Source organism: Falco cherrug, chromosome 1, assembly GCF_023634085.1.
Source record: "Falco cherrug isolate bFalChe1 chromosome 1, bFalChe1.pri, whole genome shotgun sequence".
NCBI lineage: Eukaryota > Metazoa > Chordata > Aves > Falconiformes > Falconidae > Falco > Falco cherrug.
The window spans coordinates 6,903,045-6,923,942 of NC_073697.1; the positions used below are offsets into that span (position 1 = coordinate 6,903,045).

At 41.6% G+C, this 20,898-nt stretch overlaps 1 protein-coding gene across 1 annotated transcript in view; it reads left to right on the forward strand.

Annotated features, from left to right (window-relative positions):
• The window catches only part of FAT4 (FAT atypical cadherin 4), a 151,194-nt gene that overhangs the window by 64,121 nt on the left and 66,175 nt on the right, over positions 1-20,898 (forward strand). Inside the window, exons 2-3 of the mRNA XM_055720700.1 lie at positions 15,099-15,230; positions 19,302-19,563. Coding sequence (XP_055576675.1) covers positions 15,099-15,230; positions 19,302-19,563 — 394 coding nt within the window. The remainder of the gene's footprint in view (positions 1-15,098; positions 15,231-19,301; positions 19,564-20,898) is intronic.

The window sequence follows — 20,898 nt, forward strand, 5'->3', positions numbered from 1 at the left end:
AATGCACAGAAATTGAGTTTCGGTTCAATCTTCCAATGAAAGCATTGTACCTTCTAGTTGTATATTTAAGGGTGCTTAAACTCTGTGAGATTTTCTGCATCTTTTATGGTTACATTTGAACATTCATTCTGATTTCTTTTTTCTTTTTCTTTAATCCCCCACCCCCACCCCCACCCGAGTATTTTTTAAGAGGGAACTGGTGATTCTCAGCACTACTAAAATTCATCCCATACGTTTCTAAACAGAGGCTTGTCGTAATGACCAGTGGTGGTGAACTTTCAAAGGATCAAAGAGTTGGCATGACAAGGATAACAACTAAAAACCCAAGTGCTATAATGCAAGGGATAGCTGTGTCACTTTAGTCAGGACATCAGACAGGGACCTGAGCAAGAAAAGTCTCTTTGGTTTCACTTGTGCTCGAAATACCATGAGAACCATTTTCTTGTGGTATTTCTGCATCCTGCCACACTAAAATTAAGATATGCAGAAATGCCAGTATATTTCTTTCTTCTCCCCCCCCCCCCCCCCCCCCCCCCCCCCCGCTTTTTAAAGTTTGCTAAGATTATCAAAAGTTCAAATTAGTTTTGACTTGATTGAAAGGAGGCTTTGGTGTGGTCCTTCCTTGTCTGGAGCAGTCCAACTGGCCCTTCCTAACAGCTGTGTTTGTATTATAATTGTCGACTGCTGGTGGTATTTCTGACTCAGTAATCAGGACTTGCTTAAGACTATCCACAAGAAAACCACGTTCTTCTAATGTCCTTTGGGAGCAGGTGGCTGTGAAGGGTCCCCAGGTCAGTCATGGTGTGTCCCATAAGGGAGCTGCAGGACAGTGTGTACCATTAGGCGTTCACCTCTGCCTTCTCCTCCCAGGCAGCCCAGAATTGTACTACACTAAAGGCAGAAAAAACCCAAAGAAGCATATCAATCAACCCTTTGAGGAAGGAATTAACCACAGAAACTGCCAAATAAACTCACTCTGCTCATGTATTGTATATACGTATGTCTGCTGTCTCTCTTTGCTCTTCCCTTAAGGTGTCATCTTTGAACGCATTGAAGTCAGTGAGAGTATGGCTGTGATGTAAAGCCATCGGTATCGGGGGAAAGAGCTGTAATACAGCACTTGGGTATCAATAGAGGATTTGGACTATTAAAAGTTCTCATTATGGACTGTAGTGGCCAGAGAGTGTAACTTCATAGGTTGATGTAGGTTCTACATATAAGGAAATATGTAGCAGATATTTAGGAACCCATAAAAGTAAAATCTCTGAATTTATGCTCAAATAAAACACTTCATATTCTTTATTAAGGAAGATGACTGTAAGAATCCCACATAAGCACACTGCTCCAGATATTCCAGCTATTTCTGTGAAAGCCTGTTTTCTTTTGCTTTTTCTTCAGTGTGCAAGGTCATGGATAGATATTTACAGAAGTGAGGAAATGAGAAGTTTGAAAGGTACCTTTTAGTTAGTCTGTAATGCTTGATTTTTAAAAATTATTCCATCTCAAATCCGAGGTCCAACAGCTGAGTAAGAAAATTCGAAAGATAAGTGTGGGAAACTAAATTGTCATTGGCTGACATGAAGGATTTTGTAAACTGAGCTTCAGCTACCTTCCCCATTCCCAGGCCAAAAAATGGTGTTATTCAGCACATGTCTGTTTGCTGATCAAAGTTTGTAGTTATATGTAAATTTGAATCTTCACAGTTTGGTAAAGATCTAGTATCTTTGTCTCTATTCAGCTTCAAAAAGCTGCAAAACCTCATCGCTAGAAACAGCAATTTCTTAAGGAGGGATAATGTAGACCGACTGAATGTTGTTGGGCAGAAAATCTAAGCGTTGGAGGCATGTGGGACTTTCTTTTTTGTCCAGGTATATAAATTGGTCTAATACATCCCGCAGCAGCCTACTGTTAGCAAGAATGACTAATTGTAGTAGCGGTGGTGTAGTCATGATTGACCAAAAAGATAACTGGAGTAATTTTTGCATGAAAATTCAGCTGCCTAAACAGAGATTCTGATGTATGGGAGAAAGGTGGGTAAAGGAGGGCTGGTGTGCCCAGAAAATTGACGTTCTTGGCTGTTTTGCTCAATTTTTATGAGGTGAGCAGGGAAAGCAGCATAACTCTATATTTTAAAAGATACAGATTTGGAAAGAAAAGAGAAACAGAAGGATTTCCTTCGCCAAAGATAGTTTCCCCAAACCTGCAACGTTGCAGGGTTAATCTTTTTCATCATTTGCAAGACCTAAGATGAGCATGAAAAGCCTTTGAGGTGGGGGCCAAGGAACGGTAGTGGATTCCAAGTGCTTACCTTCACAAGCTCTCAACCCACCGTTGTGCATTTTGATGTTCTTTTCCCAAGCTGATAGTACTCATGGAGCTGGTGTTTCCTCCAGGAGGAGGAGAGAGGCCTTCCCAGCCAGTTCTCAACTGCCTGACCCCATGGTGGAGCAATGCTTCTGCTGCCTTTGGTGACTTGGGGGACATTGCTCGGTCACGCTGCACCAGTGGACCCCAGATGAATTCATGTGTTCCCATCTTGGAAAAGCCAGACAGCTCAGGTTTAACTCCTGTCATAGCCATTGTACAGCTCCCCATCATGGACACTTGGGGGCTGTTGTGTGGGTCCCACAAATAAAGTCCCATTTGTTTCTAAATGTCCCCTTATCTGCTAGGGCAGCAGCCTTGTGTCTCTCCTTGACAATTTTCAGTGAGACCAAGGGTGAAGTTGGATGAATCAAAGTTGACCCTGTTGTAGCCTTCCCAGGACTAGCATTTGCCTCCAAAATGTTCAGGAGAACGTACAATACTTTAAGTCCTATGTGACCTGTGTTTGTTTGAGCAGACCTGCCGTGGCTTTGGCAGCCATGCAGAAGGTGGGAGCGGCAGGGGAATCTGCAGCGTGTGGCCGGGTGGTGTGGAGTCACTGGCACTCAGCAAGCTCATCTTAACAGACCTCTTTGTGATCCTCTGAGTACCCAGAGCTCACCCAGCTGGCAGAGGAGATCCCGCCACCATAGCCTTGATGGTCAGCTGGGTCGGCTGAGGGCAGCCACAATGAGAAGGTCCATCTGTGGCCACATAAAAAAGCCTTTCTGGCTGCAAGTGGCCCGTGGCCATAGGGAGGGAACCCACCCCGCCCCTGATGCTGCAGGAGCAGATACAAAGCAGCCGCAGAAGGCTGCAGTCTGCAAATGAGGAATAAGGTGATGATGGCGTTTCCCTGGAATTTGTAGGAGGATGCAAAAATTTGGAATTTCTAGCCCTTGCAGTTCCCTGCTAGCAGCCCGCTTGATGCTCTGGGAAAAAAGCTTTTGGGCATTTTTAGAAAATGCCTCAGTTCTTCTAAATGCGAACCTGGAAAGCAACATTTTGGCCTCGTGTGTTTTAATTGCTAAAATCTATTTAGACTCATATAGTGTTTCTTCTCAGAAAGGTGCCACTATAAAACCCTCTTAATGCTGCAAAACATCAGTCAGCATTCAGTCCTATATCTTTAATTAATTCCCTTCCACTCACAGGAAAAAACGGTGATTTCTGAAGTGACTATAGCAATGCTTTTTCTACTGTGGCCCTGGGTAGAGAGCTTTTCTTCTCTGTTTGGGCAGCCTTCAGTGGTGGAGTTATCCTATTGTCCTGATGGCTGAATGTGTCTTAGATGTCACACCTGTGAGTTTAATTAGGTGATTTATTTAATATAGAGGTGTGACATTCCCATCCTTGAACTGTTAATGCTTACTTTTTCTGTCTTTATCCTTCTTTTTTTTTTTTTTTTTTTCTGGCATGGACAGAAGTGTTCTTACCAATTCAATCCATTTCTTATTACATGGCAGTAGACTTCATTTAATTAAATGCAAAGTTATAAACTAAATGGTTCCCAAATGTATAATGTTTTAAGTATTTAACAAAAAAAAAACCCCAAAACAACAAAAAAACTAAAAAGAAAGAAAAAAACACCCTCACTAGCAAGTGTTTGCCAAGTGTTTGTATTGCTTTGGCAGGTATTTGGAATAGGTTTTGTAACTGGAGGTACTGCTAGATACAGAAGAATTAATGCTTTTATGAGAAAATCACCTCTTTTGTCTGGGGAAATGACATAGGATCACATGTGTGCGCATGTCCCGGTAGGGAAGGGTAGGCAGTGAATGGATGGGTGGAAGAGTGTTTTCTGGTCCCTGCAGTGGCCAAGCAGTGCTGCTGACTCAGGGCTCCAGGGGCAGATGGAGCCGCTTTGCTCTCCCTGCCCTCCTCGCCATGCACCGTGCCCCAATGGCAGCACAAGACGCAATTGCACCTCTTAACATGTGCTGTGTGCCGTAGTAAACGGGTCTTTCCGATACCCGTAGCGGTTGCTGAAGTGCATAGTCCTATGGTGCTCCCCAGGTGAGCGCGTTTTCATGTTGAGATTACAAACTGGGCGATGCATGCACTCTGGGTATGCTGGACTAACTGAATGCAGTGCTGCCTGAGCTCTAACTTGTATGGCAAACCTCTCTGAGATGTTGTTCCAGCGCAGACTGGAAAACTGATCCTCTCCAGTTGTGGGAAGAGTCATAGTTCATGTCAGCTTCTCCAGGAAAGATGTGCCTTGCCTGCCCCAGCTGCCTGGGCTGCGCCATCGGGACCAGCTGGGTGAGGAGAGGAGACATGCAACAGCTCTGCCATGTCCCTGTGCCCACTCTGAGCAGGTAGGCTGGCGTGGCAAGCTGGCCTTTGTCATATGCATGTATACATACACATGCACACACGGGTGCCATATGCAGTTGGAGCAGCTTATGGTCCTCGGTGCCAGCACAGTTACGCGTCCGTCCCACCGGGCTGCTGTTTCTGGGCGGACCTGGGAGAGGTCCTAGTATGTTAGATGGCCCTGTTGAAATGGAGTTCAAAATAACTTACTCGAACAATCAATCTCTTTTTTAAACTGTATGAATATTGACTGAGCTACACATGTTACTCATTTACCAGTACTGACAAAATAACCTGTATTTCATTATGGGTTTTGTGGTGAAGGGGCGGGGGGGAAACATGACTGCTTGTGGCATTTTTTATCAGTTTTATTCCTTGTACCACTTGGATTTTTATCTCTCATATATTGTGAAGTTGGATTATTTGGGGTTTACATATATATGATTATGCATGTTTTGATGTGTGTTTTAAAAAGTGTGCTGTTACTTTCTTATATTAGCCAAGGTTTGAGTAGTGCATTCCTCAACCCAGTCTTAATTCCCTCTTGTTGCATGTGAGACCATGCCTCTTTTTAGAGAGCAGTAAATGATGTAGCGCTTAAACAATTACTTAAAAATATTGATTTCAGGAAGAGTGGGAATGACAACGTGGCTTGCTTTGCCTTTAGAAAAACATTTTTTACTGTTCTGGCTTTAGAAACGATGGAATCAGCCCCCAAAGCCTTACTCATCGGTACCACACTGCATCCTCAGCTAGCCTTTGCAGGTGTCTCAGGACTGGGAGCGGAGGTACCAATGTGGTGTCCTGGCTAGCGATCTTCTGCTGGGTCAGCAGAAGTAGTCACCTTTGCTAGAGGAATGCCACCAGCTGTGGCTGCTTGCATATAACGCGCCCGAGCAATAAGGAATTGGTAGTTGAAACATAGCCTGAATTGTTTGCTTCACTTGCATTTGAGTATCCAACCCTTCCTTTCCCTGTGCCCTGGGGTGCGTAACAGGACATCGTGACAAATCTTTGCCTGGAGTGACCTGATGGGGTATCTGAACACATGAATGGCTTGGTTGAAGTGGAGAGAGTCAGTCGGGGAAGCCCAGAGAGCATCTTTGCTTCTGGCTTCGGACCCGGGAGCTGCTGAGCAGCAGGGGTGAGCCCCCGGCTCCAGTGCTTGTTTCATTAGTGGCTGTGTCAGGATACTGCTGGTGGCCCCTTCCGCGATGTACGGTATGCCTGCCAGGGGCAAGTGCTGCAAAGAATAGTTTCTAGAAGTTTATTTCTGTGTGCTGCTTGGGCGTTTATTCATCCATTACTATGAGCATGTAGAGCAACACAATTTATCAGCCACATGTGTTTACTCACAGGCTAATAATGCCGTTTCCCATGTCTCTGGTTTTAATGAGCATTATGCCCAGATACTGATGGACCCCTAGCACGAATGGATAAATCATACTGCATGTCTGCTAAAACCGGTATTTGCAGCTCTCTCACATGAACGAGTCATTTCTTTTCAGTGGCGTTATCATCTGGGCTTTGCCGAAAAGTTCGATGTAACCACAGTAGGTAGCGTGTTTCCAGACAATGCCTTATTGTCTGCACAGGCTGGACGCAGAGACCTTGCATACCTACTTAGAATCAAGATTAAATTACCAACCTTTTTGGCATTTTTATGTAAAATGTTCTTTATTATGGTCTTCTCATAGCTGAAGCATGAGTCACTTGCAAGCCATAATAGATTTTGGCTATGCTGCATGATGAAGTGTTCTGGATGCAGTGAAACATTTAATCAAGACTCCAGGCAGTGCAACTCCCAGTGGTCACCTTAACAAAAAAAAAAAAAAAAAAAGGGGTGTGGGGGGGGTGACAGTGGGAAGAAAGAAAAAACAAATTATGGCGCCTTTTCTTTGCAGCACAAAGAAATTACATCTTCTTAACTGAAATTTTACATAATGATGAAAATGGATTTACACCCAATTTAGACTAGATATAAGGAAGAAAATTTTCTTGACGGTGGTGAAACACTGGCAGAGGTTGCCCAGAGAGGTGGCAGATGCCCCATCCCTGGGGACATTCAAGGTCAGTTTGGATGGGGCTCTGAGCAACCTGATCGAGTTGAAGATGTCCCTGCTCACTGCAGGGCGGTTTGGGCTAGATGGCCTTTAAATGGCTCTGCCAACCAAACTGTTCTGTGATTCTATGATTTTTCTGGTAGTGTCAGTTAAATCCCTGAGTTTTTGAAAGCACTCTGATTTCCTGGCATTTTTTAGAAAATACTGATGCTTTATGTAATTGTAAATTTATATATATATATAAATTACATAAATAAATTTATGTAATTGGTTGCAAAACGTCAGATTGCCTTACTAAACTGTACTTTACCATTTTAACTCCTGGGAAGTTACACAGTGTTAAAATACTGGAATTAGAACCCACAGATTAAAATTAGCTGGGTAACTCCAACATTACATATAAATCTTATTAACCATGTTTCCATGCATGTTTATTTAATGGTGAAAATTAAACATTGACAAAATGCATTGAGCCCTAAGTTTCCAAACGATTAGAAGGCTGGTAATCAGTAGTAATTCCTGGTTTTGCGAAGGAGAAAGAAATATTTCTATAATCCCTGTTCCGTATGGGCTCAAACTGTTGTCTTTTCCTGGGTTAACGTTTATTCTGCGTTGGGGTGCTTGGAGTGGGCAGTTGTGTAGCCCTGGGCAACTTCCACATCCTCTCTTTTATTAAGGTACCCTTATGCTCAGACATCAAAATTAAGTTTTGTGCCCTCATCAGCTTCTGCGGAGAGATCCTAATTGTCCAAGGTCTAAGCATATGGCTGACACGTGTTTATTGCCTAAGTGCTCGTCACCGTCACTTAAAATTAGGGACTTTGCCTGAAATGGACTAGAAGGAGTTTGGATTATATTCACCTCATTGATTTTTGTTGTTGGGTTTTTGTGTTGTTTCTTTTAAAGATGTTACTCCAAAAGTCAAAGATCAAGTGACTGCTGCTGCCCCATGACATTCAAACATGTCTTTTCTTTCCAAATAGCACCTTTTTAGAGGTGGGTTTTTTTCACATTTTCTCCCCAGCTGCAATCTTACCGCTGTTAATAGTGGGACTCTTAACAACTTTGTTTTTCTATTTAACAGGTTTGCTGGCCTGCAGCACAATAGACTAATGTGATTTTTATTGTACTAGCATGCACTGGGATTGTTTGCATCCTGGAAAATGGGATATTCAGCTGCCTCGTTCAGCCTCTGTCTGAGCAAAAGCTATTGCCTTGTCCCAAGACATTTACTTTATAAATGGGCTTTCCGTCTTGTTGTGGAAATTATAAATATGCATGCTCTGTAGTTCAGGTTTTCCACCTTCCTGAGCTCTGCTATTATTGGTTATCCAAGTAATTTTAAAACATAAGTGTTTATTTTTCGTCCCCACACTTACTGTTTCCCAGTATTTTAGTTAGGGCAAGGTGGGAAACTGGTTCAGGGTAGCTTATGGGTTTTTATCATTATTAGGAACATTATTATAGAGATTTTCTAGGAACATCTGATTTCTTTTCCAAAAAGGATTTTTCTTCTTTTCTTTCTGGAAATGCATTTTTGCTTGCTTGTACTCTGGTAATCTTTCTGTTCCCTTGCCTTCACGGTTTGGAGGAAGCATGCACGTGCTGGTCCTGCAGACAGTTTAACTGTAACTTGGCTGATGTGAGTAGCCAATATGATTACTCACATCAACAAAAAAAGGAATCCACACATACATATGCCTTTTTCGGGATTAGTGAAGCATTATTTTCTGGATGAACAAAAAGGCTAAAGTGCTGGAGGCAGAAGAAAAATTATTAGCGTTGGCCAGTTTTTTCAGTCAGTTACATGGGTGTGATGAATTAATAGTTGAATTTTTCTTTTTTACGATTGTGAATGATATTGTTTAGAATATTTAACAAGGGATAGGGAATAGACTCCTTTCACTTTTATTCTGTTAAATTTGGTAACACACCTCCATGGTGTCCAGTGAAGAAGAAGCTCCTTAATTTTTTTAATGTGAAGGGTCATATAATGGCTTCAGCATAAACACAAGTCTACAGGCAATGTGTGGCAATGCTGCTTGTAGATTATTACATGGTATCTCTTGAGAGAGGCAGTGAAACTCACATCAGAAAGCAAGGGGAAGAAGAATGACTCAACAACCTCTAAACTGAAAGAAAAGCTGTTGCCTTTCCACTCTGTTTGATCTTTAATCAAATAGCCGTAGCGTTTGAAGAAGTATCGAACGTGTGAGACATCTGGGAGTTCCTTTCTTCTTAGGTCGTGTTCTGTCTATAGATCTCCGATCGAGCATGTAATGCGGACAGGGTGGCTGCAAGCAAGAATTACTGTGTGTGTTTGGGGACTCCCGGTGAAACTTGCTGCTGCCACATGAGCTCATTCAAGTTTCTTGTGGCATCTATTTTTCCCCTCATTTTCGTTCAATAGATGGAAGAACTTTAGAAAAAATATTCTGTCTATAAACCCTCCTCACCTTGAAATAAAAGAAAAAGAAATGCTAATAAGTGCAATAAAACAGAGGGATAGGTTCTTGCCAAATGAGCCCATTGGTTTATAGAAGGTGTTACGATCGGATAGAATTTGGCACGTTGCCTTCCAGTGCAATGTTTTATTTTACATACCTTTGTAGCTCATAAACCCAGTAAGTTTGGTCACTAAAATAATTTCTTGTTCCAGAATAAAACTCTCATGTTAAGCTTTTTATGTTGAGCATGGAATTTGTCTAGCCTTTCAGTAATAATTGCCTGGGGCACTGGTGTTTTTGAAGTGGATTGGTTCTTTTGCCCTAAGAAATGAAATTTTGTCTTTGAGCAACTGTTCCTTAATTCAACAAATTACTTTGAATAAGAATAGATTATTCAAATGCAAACTCATATTCATTTTGGTTAACAAAAAAAAAAAAAAGACCTTTTTTTCTTGGTTTCCATCATAATTTTCTCCTTCACCTCCCTCAGAATAAATTGTTTTCAGAACTGTGTACAAAGTATGAAACTACTGAAGACTTGACATTGCAGCATCACTTTCTGTGTAAAGTGTCTCTTTCACAGAATCCTCATGAACGCCATCAGTTGATGCTCAAAGAGAGCATTTTGTACTTTCTTCAAAGTAAAGACATTTTGAAGCAGCAGTTGAATTTCCCAGTGACATTTTGCGTTCAGGTTCCTGCCCTAAATGCTTCAATAGATACTGTACGCTTTAGGAAGGGAGGTTCTGGTATGATTTCTAATATCTGTTAAGACCTGAGGTTTGCCTGAATGAAGAAAAGAACTCTTATTTTTCTTACATCTACATGTAAAGTAAATTGAGGCAAAACCGTGTGAGGTGAGTGCTGCCCTGCCTCAATCTTTTCTGAATTTGTTTATGGAGAAAAATACACAAAAGACTAATTTGAGCAGCAAATATGAATCTTAAGAAGATAAAGGTAATTAATACTTGCTCAGCTTTGTACATGTCTATGACAGCAGGCTGCAGCAATTTAATTGTTGCAGATGAGGATGGGTTGGCCCTCTGTGATAGTGGCAGGGGCATGGCATCATTGTCAGAATGTTACTAAGCCTGCAGAATGAGAAATTTGATTCAGACATGGGGAAATTTATGGTATTGACCCGCTACTTTTGCTAATCTATGAGTTGTTGTATGTCTGTATTTTTGCATCTTAATTTAATATAGGTTGACTCAACATAAAACACACACAAACAAACAAAACCTACCCAAAGATAGTTTACATAGAAATTTATATGTAAAATTGTTGTGGTTTTTTTTATAGGACATAGTAAATAAGTAGTGTATTTTTATGCAGAATAAACTGTGAGGGAAAGCTTTAATTTGCAGTCTTTTTTCTAGACATATTAAACGTGATGAAAAAGCATTATGTTAGAATTTATACAAAAGTAGGGTGATTGTTGTGGAGTTTTACATACATATGTACGTGGTTAGAACAAAGCTTTCTGATTCCTTCATTTCGCTTTGAAGAAACAAAGTAAGGCAACATTTTGAATCTATTAATCAGTTTTCCGTCCCAGGCTTAACAGACTTAGAAGTGTCTGTGACTATTTATGTTCCCATGGCTTCTGCAGGAATTCAAGGCTGTTAGAGGAGCAAAGCCCACATCAGTGCCTGGACCACCAGAGAGAGCAATTTAGACAACTACAAGGTGTGGGCAAACATGCGTCGCTACCTTGGCTGCTGCTATATTTTATTATGTTTGAGTCCTCTGAGTGAAAGTAAGAAGTTTTGGGTCCTTTATTATAGGTACTGTTGATATAAATGGAAATAGAGGATTTATCAGATGGAAAGTTGTGGAAGTTTTTGGTTAGAGACTAGCCATAGTGCTTCGAGCGGTCCAAGGACTGCTCTCAGGTGACAGATTCGTGCACCTGGCTTGCATCCTGGAGTCACATGAACTGATGGGTTTGAGGTGAGTCAAGAATATTCCCTCTGTTGGATAGATTTGGAGAAGGGAGGGGTGGTTATTACTTTTCATGTAACCTGGGCACGTTGCTGCCTACAGTGATACAGGCGTTATCACCTAATGAGTCCTTCCCATTCCAGGGACCAAGGTTTGGACAAATCCCGTAAGATTATTTATTTATTTATTTATTTATTTATTTATTTATTTATTCCTGTAGCATATTTCAGGTTTAGAGGTCTTTGGTTTCCTAGATATTTATTCTTGTACTTGCTGTTGTCGCTGGTGGGTGTTTTGTCATTGGTGTACGCTGAGAGCACAGCACATGTTCTGTAGACCCTTCTGAACACGATGCCCATGGTACAGATGACCAGTATTACTGCCATGAGCACCTTGTCTTGCCTTCATTAAGTCTGAGGCAGAATTGCACGCAATTACTAATTGGTAGCATACGATACTAATCAATCTCTGTATTTCAAGAATCAGTGATACACGTTGATATCTTTATGCAAATGTAATGTGGGATTGGAAAGATAGAGGCAGTTGGGTGGTGAGAGATGTAGTTTAAATGTTTGATTAAAGCTTTGTGGGTTATTTTTTTGTCTCATCCCTCCCCAGTAAAGATGTGATAAGACGTGCTTAAATCTTCCAGTGACCAAAGGTGGAAGACTTTGTGCTTGTGGTTGTCCAGTAGGCTTCTGCTTTGGGTTGGAACTTCTGAAATAATTTTGAAGTGACATGAATTTCTGAACTCCTGATTAGAAGACTGGACATTCAATTTATACGTTAACTCATTCAGGATGTATACTTTCTAAAATGAGGCCTTTGGCATAAAACATAATGGACTCTTTTGTTTTGGGGAAAATGTGAAGATTTTTCTCAAGGTTTTTCTTAGAGATGTATTCCTTGAGTGAAATTTCTGCAAACAGGCACATCCCAGGATCTTATTCCGTAGGTTTGGGTTATTGCGTGTAAGCCGAAGTCATAAGTTATAGGAGAAGTAGAAAGATAGCTTTACATAGGGATGCTAATTAGACTTAGCCAACAATGAATTATGAAGCAATATGCATTACCTAAGCCCTGTGGATAAATAGTAAATCATGGTGAAAATGTTCTTTAAAAATATTGTGGTCTCTTTCTAAAAAATTCTCTTCCTTATTTGAGAATTTCTTATTTTACCACTAACTAAAGCACGTCTTCAGTATAAAGTGCAGTGTCTTTGTTTACTTGTGAGCTGAATTTTAAGGATAAAATTACTTTCTCTATTTTTTTTTTTCAGTTCTTGGGAATCTGACTTTATAATTAATTTATTTTGTCCTGCAACCCTTAGCCATCTGTATTCTTGGATTCTGATTATTTTACGTTATGCAAGCTGTAGGCAATACACAGCTCCTAACCCAAACCCCCAGAAGTTGTCATATATTTTTCATAGGATTCTTACAAAAGGCAATCTCTCATCACGAAAATGAGTTCTGGTGGTGAAATGTCACCTGCAGCTGAAACATTAGCTGTGCGTGACATATATGGTACCAATAAATAAATTGCAAAGCTGTGCAGCTGCTTTACCTTGAAACCGTATCTGGGGAAATGCTATACCTTGAGCAGAAGAGCATACGTGGTTTGCTGTGCCAGGTCGTGGGGCAGGACCCGCCTGGCAAGAATAGCGTCTCTCCCATTTCTGTGATTAATTGTCGCCCAGATGCAGCAGTCGCCATGAAAACCGACCTAGGCTGGTTTATTCCCTGAAAGTTTGTGTCTGGTTTGTTAGTTGTCGAAGCCTGTGGTGCTCCAGTCAGCTCTTCTTGTGCTCCTGTTGTCAGGGATTTAAATTTAATGATAAATCTGTCTCAGGCCGTAAAGTGTTTTGTGTACCATTTGTGAACGGTCAAAGGAATTAAATAAAGAAATAATGGCCTCCTGTGAAAGGTCATGTAAAGCCTATAGGACCAGGGGTTTGTCTGCACTTCCAGCAGCTATATCTATAATATGAATGTAATCTTTCCTCTGCTTTTAAAAACAGATGGTGTTTTAAATCTGTTAAATCACCAAAGCAGGGTGATGGTAACAGTAACCTACTGTGGGCATAAATACTGAACACAAAATGAGGGGGCGGGGCGGAGGGGAGAATAAAGCTTGCTTACTTGAGGTGGCTGAGGATGGCACCAGGTGGAAGGTGTCTCCCTGTGTGGCATATATAATACCCAGAGACCAACGTAGCCATAATGTGTTGACAATGGTCTAGATCTCTCCACCCTCTGAAGAAATCCTCTTGGAGGAAAAATGCTTATCAGGGAAACAGCCGAGCTCCTCGCAGCCTTCTCTGCATTAGAAACATCCTCTGCAACAGAAGAGATGGGTGTGTTGGGATCAAGTATACTCGCAGAGTACTTACATGTCTGCAGCAGTTTATAGGTTTGGGGTCTTTGACGGAGGACAGTAGCACAACACGCCAGATCTGTTCCATCACGAAGCCTAGCACTGGTGGCAATATTAGCCTTTCTCAAACAGTTGCCTTTGGGAGGAAGGAGCAATGGAGCATCATTCAGGACGTGGTCTCAGGAAGCACCTAGAGACCCATGACCCTGGGGTGCAGCCGCTGAGGGCTCAGGGAAAGATGCAGCAGGTGAGCCTGGGTGACTAGGTTGTTCTGTGGGCACAGCCAAGCCTCTGTCACCAAGTGCTTATCTTTGGGATCATCCTGGTCATCAAGCCAGAGTGACTTGCCAATTGGTGGTCTGTATGAAAATAGAAAGAAACAAGAAAATATTATGGCAGGCGACTAGAAATAGTAGAAATCGTAGACTTCAGATGGCCAGAAATATCTGTGCCGATTATAGCCAGAGCAGCCTAACCTGTCTATTTTCGACAAAGTGCAGGGAGATAGATTCCTTGTGGGTAATGACATGGCAGGTACCATAGTATAAATAATACGTTGTCTGTCAGTCTAGGTATCTTCCATAGCTTTGCCTCCCTGTGCAACAGCCCCATCTCCCCTTCTCTATTCCTCGATGAACAACGAAGACAGACTTCCTTCAGCTACTCGGCTTTCTCATTTAGCGGGTCTTCAGAGTTTGGTGGCCATTTAATATTTTGGGTCCAAAACAAGCCTTTTTCCCCCCTGATAAATGTAAACCAGCTGTGTCCTCTCTTTCCTTCTTTCTTTTTTGGAATATTACATGTCATGCCTGGTGACGAGGGAGAATGGAGCTCTGAAGCTTTTTGAATTAGCGTCAGCAGGGCAGCAATTTTGCTTATGTAAAACTAGAAATAAAGAACACACAACAACCCTTCAGGAACTGTCATTACTGCTTGGAAAAGCATACAAATATTGCACGTAAAAAGAACATTTGTCTACGTGTGTGTAGGCAAGGAGAGTAGATGCTAGTGGGTGCTTCTAAAGTAACGTTTAATGTTTGCAATTAGAGGAGAGCTTAGAGAGAGAGAGAGAGTAAAACGAGATTATTTTTGTTAAAAAAACTTAAAGTGCAAGGGTGTTTTTTCCCCCCTTGGAAGGGGAAGTTGCCAATATATAAACATTTCAGAGAGAATTTTACACCACCTCATCTTTATGTCAGGCAGCATTTAATGGTTGAACGATCTCCTGCTCCGGGACTTGGCAGCTGTCCTCCAGGGGCCGACTTTGAGGATTACAATGACAGTCTATCAGTGGATCTTTTCCAATATAAACTAGACTAGGACCATTTAAAATCAGTTGCTATCAACAAGTCAAATTAACTTTATTTATGTTAGAGGCTTGCCTATGAGTATTTTATAACAATGTGGAATTTTAATATCCGCAGGGGCTATTCTTATTGGTGGTGTGATTTGGGAATGTTCTAATTTGTGTGATTAAGAACAATTTACCTGATTTCTTTCAAAATTATGCGATTTGTAACATTCAGGTCCAATCAGTGTCTAACTCGGCGCTCACGCAACTTTTTCTGATTCCTGCTTTTTACAGGTGGAAATAACACTTCAGGATATCAATGACAACCCACCAGTATTCCCCACAGATACGCTTGATCTGACCGTAGAAGAGAACATAGGAGATGGGTCTAAAATATTGCAGCTGACAGCCATGGATGCTGATGAGGTAGGAGCATGGTTTCTTATTTGAATATCTGTATTAAAAAAAACTATTCTGGAAATGGATGTTTTTACTAATTCCCTTGCTCCTTCCATGAGAACTTGGCCTTGGGGATCACTGTGGTCATGCTTTAAACTGCATTTGGCCCTTTTACAAAACTGTGTTTGTCATCATGGAGTCACAAGAGGTGCACACACACGAGCAAGTGAGACAAATACTCTATTACTTGAATGCTGCTCGCTGCTTTGTATGTAAGGAGTTAATATTTTCCTTACATCTTTTAATGAGCGGTTCTGCTAAGTGCAAAAAATTGCCTACATTTTGGTTTTAGATGGTCTTGTTATCAGTCTCATCTGACGCCATACCTTGTGACTTGGTGAAGGTGCTGGACTGCCCAGCTTGTGATAAAGATTTATTGACATTTAATTTAAGGCACAGCTTGAGTTCTAAACTAACTTTGAAGCAGAGATGTTGTAGTTGAGCCCAGTTTCAAGGTGTCCAATGGAATTAACGTGAGACGAGCCTTGGAGAACAAGAAAACTTCTGACGGTGCCTAATTGCCCTTTGGCTGTACTTATTACCAATTTTATCCTTTCTTAAAGAAGGTCTTCACCAAAAAGAGGGGGAAAGAAACAATGCTGGAATACATGCTCTGTACATGAACCTGTTTGCAAAATAGTTTTACCTGCTTAGATTCATTACTGCGAGGACACTGCAACTAAGGATCTATTAAGAAACTAGCAAAAGGCTTTGAGCAACTGACGTTAAACAGTTGGCCAGTCACTTCATGAGGGATATTGCAGTCTTGTTGTACGTGTTAGGCAAATATATCTACATATAATTTGATGTATGCATTTGTTTTGGAAAGTAAGTTATGAGAATGTTTATCATATTGTTTCATTCACTTGAACTGATTCTTTCCACTGGGGAAAAGCCTAAAAAGTCAATATAAGCATTCAGAGAAGTTGTGTTGTCACTAAAATATAGGGTTACATTTGACAACGAGCAATCCTTGCATTCAAATAATAAGGTAATTTAACCTCCTCAGGAGAATTTTATTTCTGACCTTTTTTGTGTTAGCTTGGTTAGTCGTCCTGTGACTTTTAATCGATGTACTTAATCTTACTACTGCAGAGGGAACCACTGGAACACCCCCAGGAATGGTATGAATGTGATCATGAACTTTTTGTTCTTCCCTTTATTTTCTGGTAGCAGCCTGACACACAGACAAAAAATAGAATTTTGGATATGTGCATATCTGTAACAAAAATTCTAGCTGTTCGTCTTCAGATTAGGAAGAAGTAAATACTGAACAACCACTCTCTGCTGTGATATGGCAAACAGATGTCTAAGATGTTAACAATATATTATGCTTCAGCCTCTTTTGACCATTCCTAAACTGCACCTAATATGTTATCCGTTCTGAAGCACTCCATCGAGTGGGAATTGATTTGTTACCTTAGACAGAAATCAGTCAATCTTTTTATAAAAAAGGATGATTTCAATTTCCCTACCAGAACATTTGTAACCCAAACCCTTTACAAAGAGTCTGAGGGTTTTTAGCAGTGCAGTTTAGGGTTGCAATACTTCTCCCCCCTCCTTTTTGAGGGCACGGTGAGCGCTCCTTGTTTTACATATAATATTCATGCGAGGTTACATTTTTCTGGCTTCTTTCTTTGCACACACACAACCCATATATGCAGCTCAGTAAAATGACATGCTGCCTTTGCTACGTGCACAGATGCTCTCGGAATCACAGTTTTAGCTTCAGTAGGGTAAGTGACAGAACAGAGGTGTACAAGAATCTCTCTTGTAAATGCTTTAAAATGGTACGGTGAAGGCAGCAAATTTCAAGCCCTTGTCTGTTACAATATGGACATCATAGAGATATGAGAAAAGACGTAAAGCCATTCTTTAGGTGCTAAGTGGTCACTTTAACGATTGCAACAGTTTCTAGCACTTTGCAACTTTTTAAAGTCAGTTGTTGGTGGGAAATTTCTATACAGATTTTTAGTAAGTTTTACTTATCTGTATCTCGTTTTGCCTCTCACCTAAATCACCCAAAGTTACAACTTTGATTAAAGCAGCATCACGCCTGGCTGTAGTTTTAGCTGTGCTCTATTGGGAGGACACCGGCTAGTCAAGCAAGCAGTGATGAATATGGTCATCTCTGAAATCTTAAATTCTCATCAGATTTTTTTGATCTGATGATCAGGCCATCAGATGTTTTTGATGAGCCACACAATTAGGGGGAAGTGTGTGACCTCCCCCAGGTACACCTGAACACACAGATGCTGTGTATGCTGAAGCACTGCATGCTGCTCTTCAGGGCTGGGCACCTGTAGAACCTTGTTTTCTTTCTAAATTTCATTTTATCAGTTAGCTCAGTCCAACTCTTTGAAACAACACCCCAGAGAAAAAGTTTGGCACGAGGCACTCTCATAAGGTCAGGTAACTAAAGCTTGTCTCTCATCTCACAAATAGGAGCAGGTGTTTATCTCTGTTAATTTGCTTTTTTAGGCAAGAGTGTTTGAAACAGCGATAGAATTTCTGTCTCCCTGATCTCTTTGATCTGTTGTTCACTGCAGAAGTGCTACTTGTGTGCCAGCAGCAGGTTTCAGCTGTGGAACCTGAGCTCTGCCCTGGCACCAGGGCAGGGCACGGTAAATACCTGCTCACCCACCAAAACACACTGCGGGCACAGTCAGCGTGTGGGGATGTAGGCACATGTGTCCAATGTTGGCAGGTACCAAACCTTCGGTGCCCTTCAGCCTGCCTTGGAAAAAGAAGGACGTGACTCCAGGATTGTTAGGTCTCTCTCTGTTTTCCCTTAACAACCAAAGTTGGCCTGCTAAATTTTGATAATAATATAAAAATAAATTCAGAAGCAAAATTTATAGCTGAGTACTGGCTTTTGGGGGAGATGTCACCCAAGCTGGTGCTGCGCGCCTCTATCCCTTGGACCACCCTCTGGGTGCAGCAGTCCCTGCACAACCCGTCCCCAGGAGGTGGATGAATAGGGAGCTCAAGTAGCATCCCTTTTTCTAGGAAACCTCAGTCCTCCTCAGAGCTAAGAGCTGTAGTAAGGTTGATCAGTTTGCTTGTTAATAGTCAATGATGCAGACTGGATGCAGGGGACTTCTCGTGGTTTGTGACAGGGCAGGGCTGAGGCAAAACGCACTGTGTCAATATTTTTTGGATGGAAGCTTCCATATTTTTTTTCCTAAGTTTTAAATTCAACCTTTAAGTGGGGGGAAGTGATCAGTTTTCTACATAACGTTTATTTTCCTTAATTTTCTTTTTTAACAGAAATGCGCAAAGTCCATATGAAACCATTTTTTCCAAGGACAAATGAGATACTTTGACTCAAAAGCAAATGCTTTCGACTTCCAGCGCAACCCAAGAGATCATAACTGTGATTTTAATGACACATGATTTTTCGCTGCGGGGCTGTTTATTTACAGGGGTAAATGTACTTCCATGTAGAAACTGGCCTTTGAGGGGCTGCTGCAGGCATGGCTCCCATGAGTTTCTCCCGCCCAGGAGCTGCAGCTCTTGCCATGCGTGCTGGCTGATGGAGCTGCCGCATGGCTGCCCCTGGTCCTCCCTCCTTTCATCCCTCCCTCTCCTCTTCCCTCCATCCTGCCTCCAGAAAGCGAGAAAGGCAGAGCTGATCTCACTGGCAGGCATTTAATTTAACCTTTGAACATAAAACAAGAAGAATAAACACTGATCCCTGTTAAGAGGGAAGATGTTGCACTGCTCAGTGATGCTGGCTTGAAATTCAAACAGGTATCAGAGCTTTATGGCACTGACTGGATGCGATCCTTTCGTGAACAGTGGAGCAAAAAGTATCCGAGTAATCTTGTCATTTCATGTCTCATAAATAAAAAATGTGTGCGTATGTGTCTATACTGGAGAAATGAAGGGAGTGGACAAGAAGGCTGTTTATTGAAGGAAACAGTTATGAAAAATATTTGCCGAGTACAGTTACTGGAACAATTCTTGTGTTACTGAAAATTACGATGTGGTTTTCCTGGCAAATAAGTTGATTTGACCACTTCTGTTTTTACTTAGGGAGCCAATGCCCTCGTCACATACACTATTATCAGCGGTGCGGATGATAGCTTCCACATTGACCCCGAGTCAGGAGATCTGATAGCCACCAAGCGCCTGGACCGGGAGCGCCGCTCCAAGTACTCCTTGCTGGTTCGTGCTGATGATGGCCTGCAGTCCTCAGACATGAGAATAAACATCACTGTTAGCGATGTGAATGACCATATTCCCAAATTCTCCAAGCCAGTGTATTCCTTTGACATCCCGGAAGATGCCACTCCAGGTGAATAGGAAATGGCCCTAAAATGGGCTGAATTTCTTCTTTTCGCTCATCCACAGGGACTTGAGGGGGAGGGGTAGCAGACCTGTCTGACTTGGACAGGAGGCAGAAGATGCTGAAGGCAGCTATTGGATGGGGCAGGGAAATGCCGGGAATCGTGCCATGCCTAAAGCCTGCTTGCTGGGAAATCTGTATCACTAGTGAGGTCAAATATATTTTCAATGGGAAGTAGAGAAATGATTGCCACTCAAATAAATAAATCCTAGGTGCAGAACAGGCATTACACCTGTATCCCAGTGTAAGCCTCTGAGTGCAACTACTTAAAAAATAGCTAACAGAAAAGTAGGGAGAGGCATGATTTACAGGATACAAAGAGTATAACCTGTCATGAAGATGTAATGGTGATGCCAGTATTGATTTAGTAAGCTGTCTCCAGTGAATGTGACTTACACGACTTCATTCATCAAGTGTGGGATCACAGAATGGGTGACCATTGAGCAGCCGCTAATATACTGATTCTGTAAGAATATTCCCTACACGTGCTCAGCTACTAACCCTACCACCGTGTTTCTTTGATCTTGTCTTTGACTCCTGGTTTTGACAAAGTTTTTGTAGAAAATCTAAGCCTTAGATAATTAATTCTGGTTCCTAAATATGATCACTGACCTCTTCAGCTGGGTTTTTTTAACCTGCTTTTAAAGCTAGTTTCATATGCAAAAGTGTTTTGATATGTAAAAGTTAGGTTGTAAGCTAGAAAATACTTAGACCAAAAAGAGGTGTTCAAACCCAGTGCTATATTATATGCCTCCAGGTGGGAAATGAATATTACTTGCAATAAAACGTTTCCAGTCTTTTATACAGACTGCCAGTATGAAAGCAGTATCTAACGGCGTTAGTAACTGAAGCATCTTTGAAGCTTGTTCTAAAACAAGAATAAACAAAGGAGATTGAAATGACATGGTGATAGCTTTCAAGCTTTTATTAGGACTTTGACTTATAAGCGTGGGAGGCTCAGCTTGGGACAACCAAGATTACCCCCATGCTTCCAACTTTTGCACTCTGTCCCACAGTCACATCTGCAAAATTCAGTGGTGTTTTGTGTTAAAGGATTGCGGTGCGATCAGCTGTGCCTCAGAAATCTGATCTGGAAGTCATGGAGATGTCTGTTTAGCATGGGATGGTTTGGCTGCTGATCCCCAGCTAAGCTCGTCTCTCTTGTCACTCCGAGTCCTGAGGCTCACTCTGTTTTAGCAGGAATAACGCTGGAAACAGTGAGCGTGATTACCTCCACGTTAAGATGAGGCTCCTTTCTTTAATCATTTGTGGGAGTACGCTTGT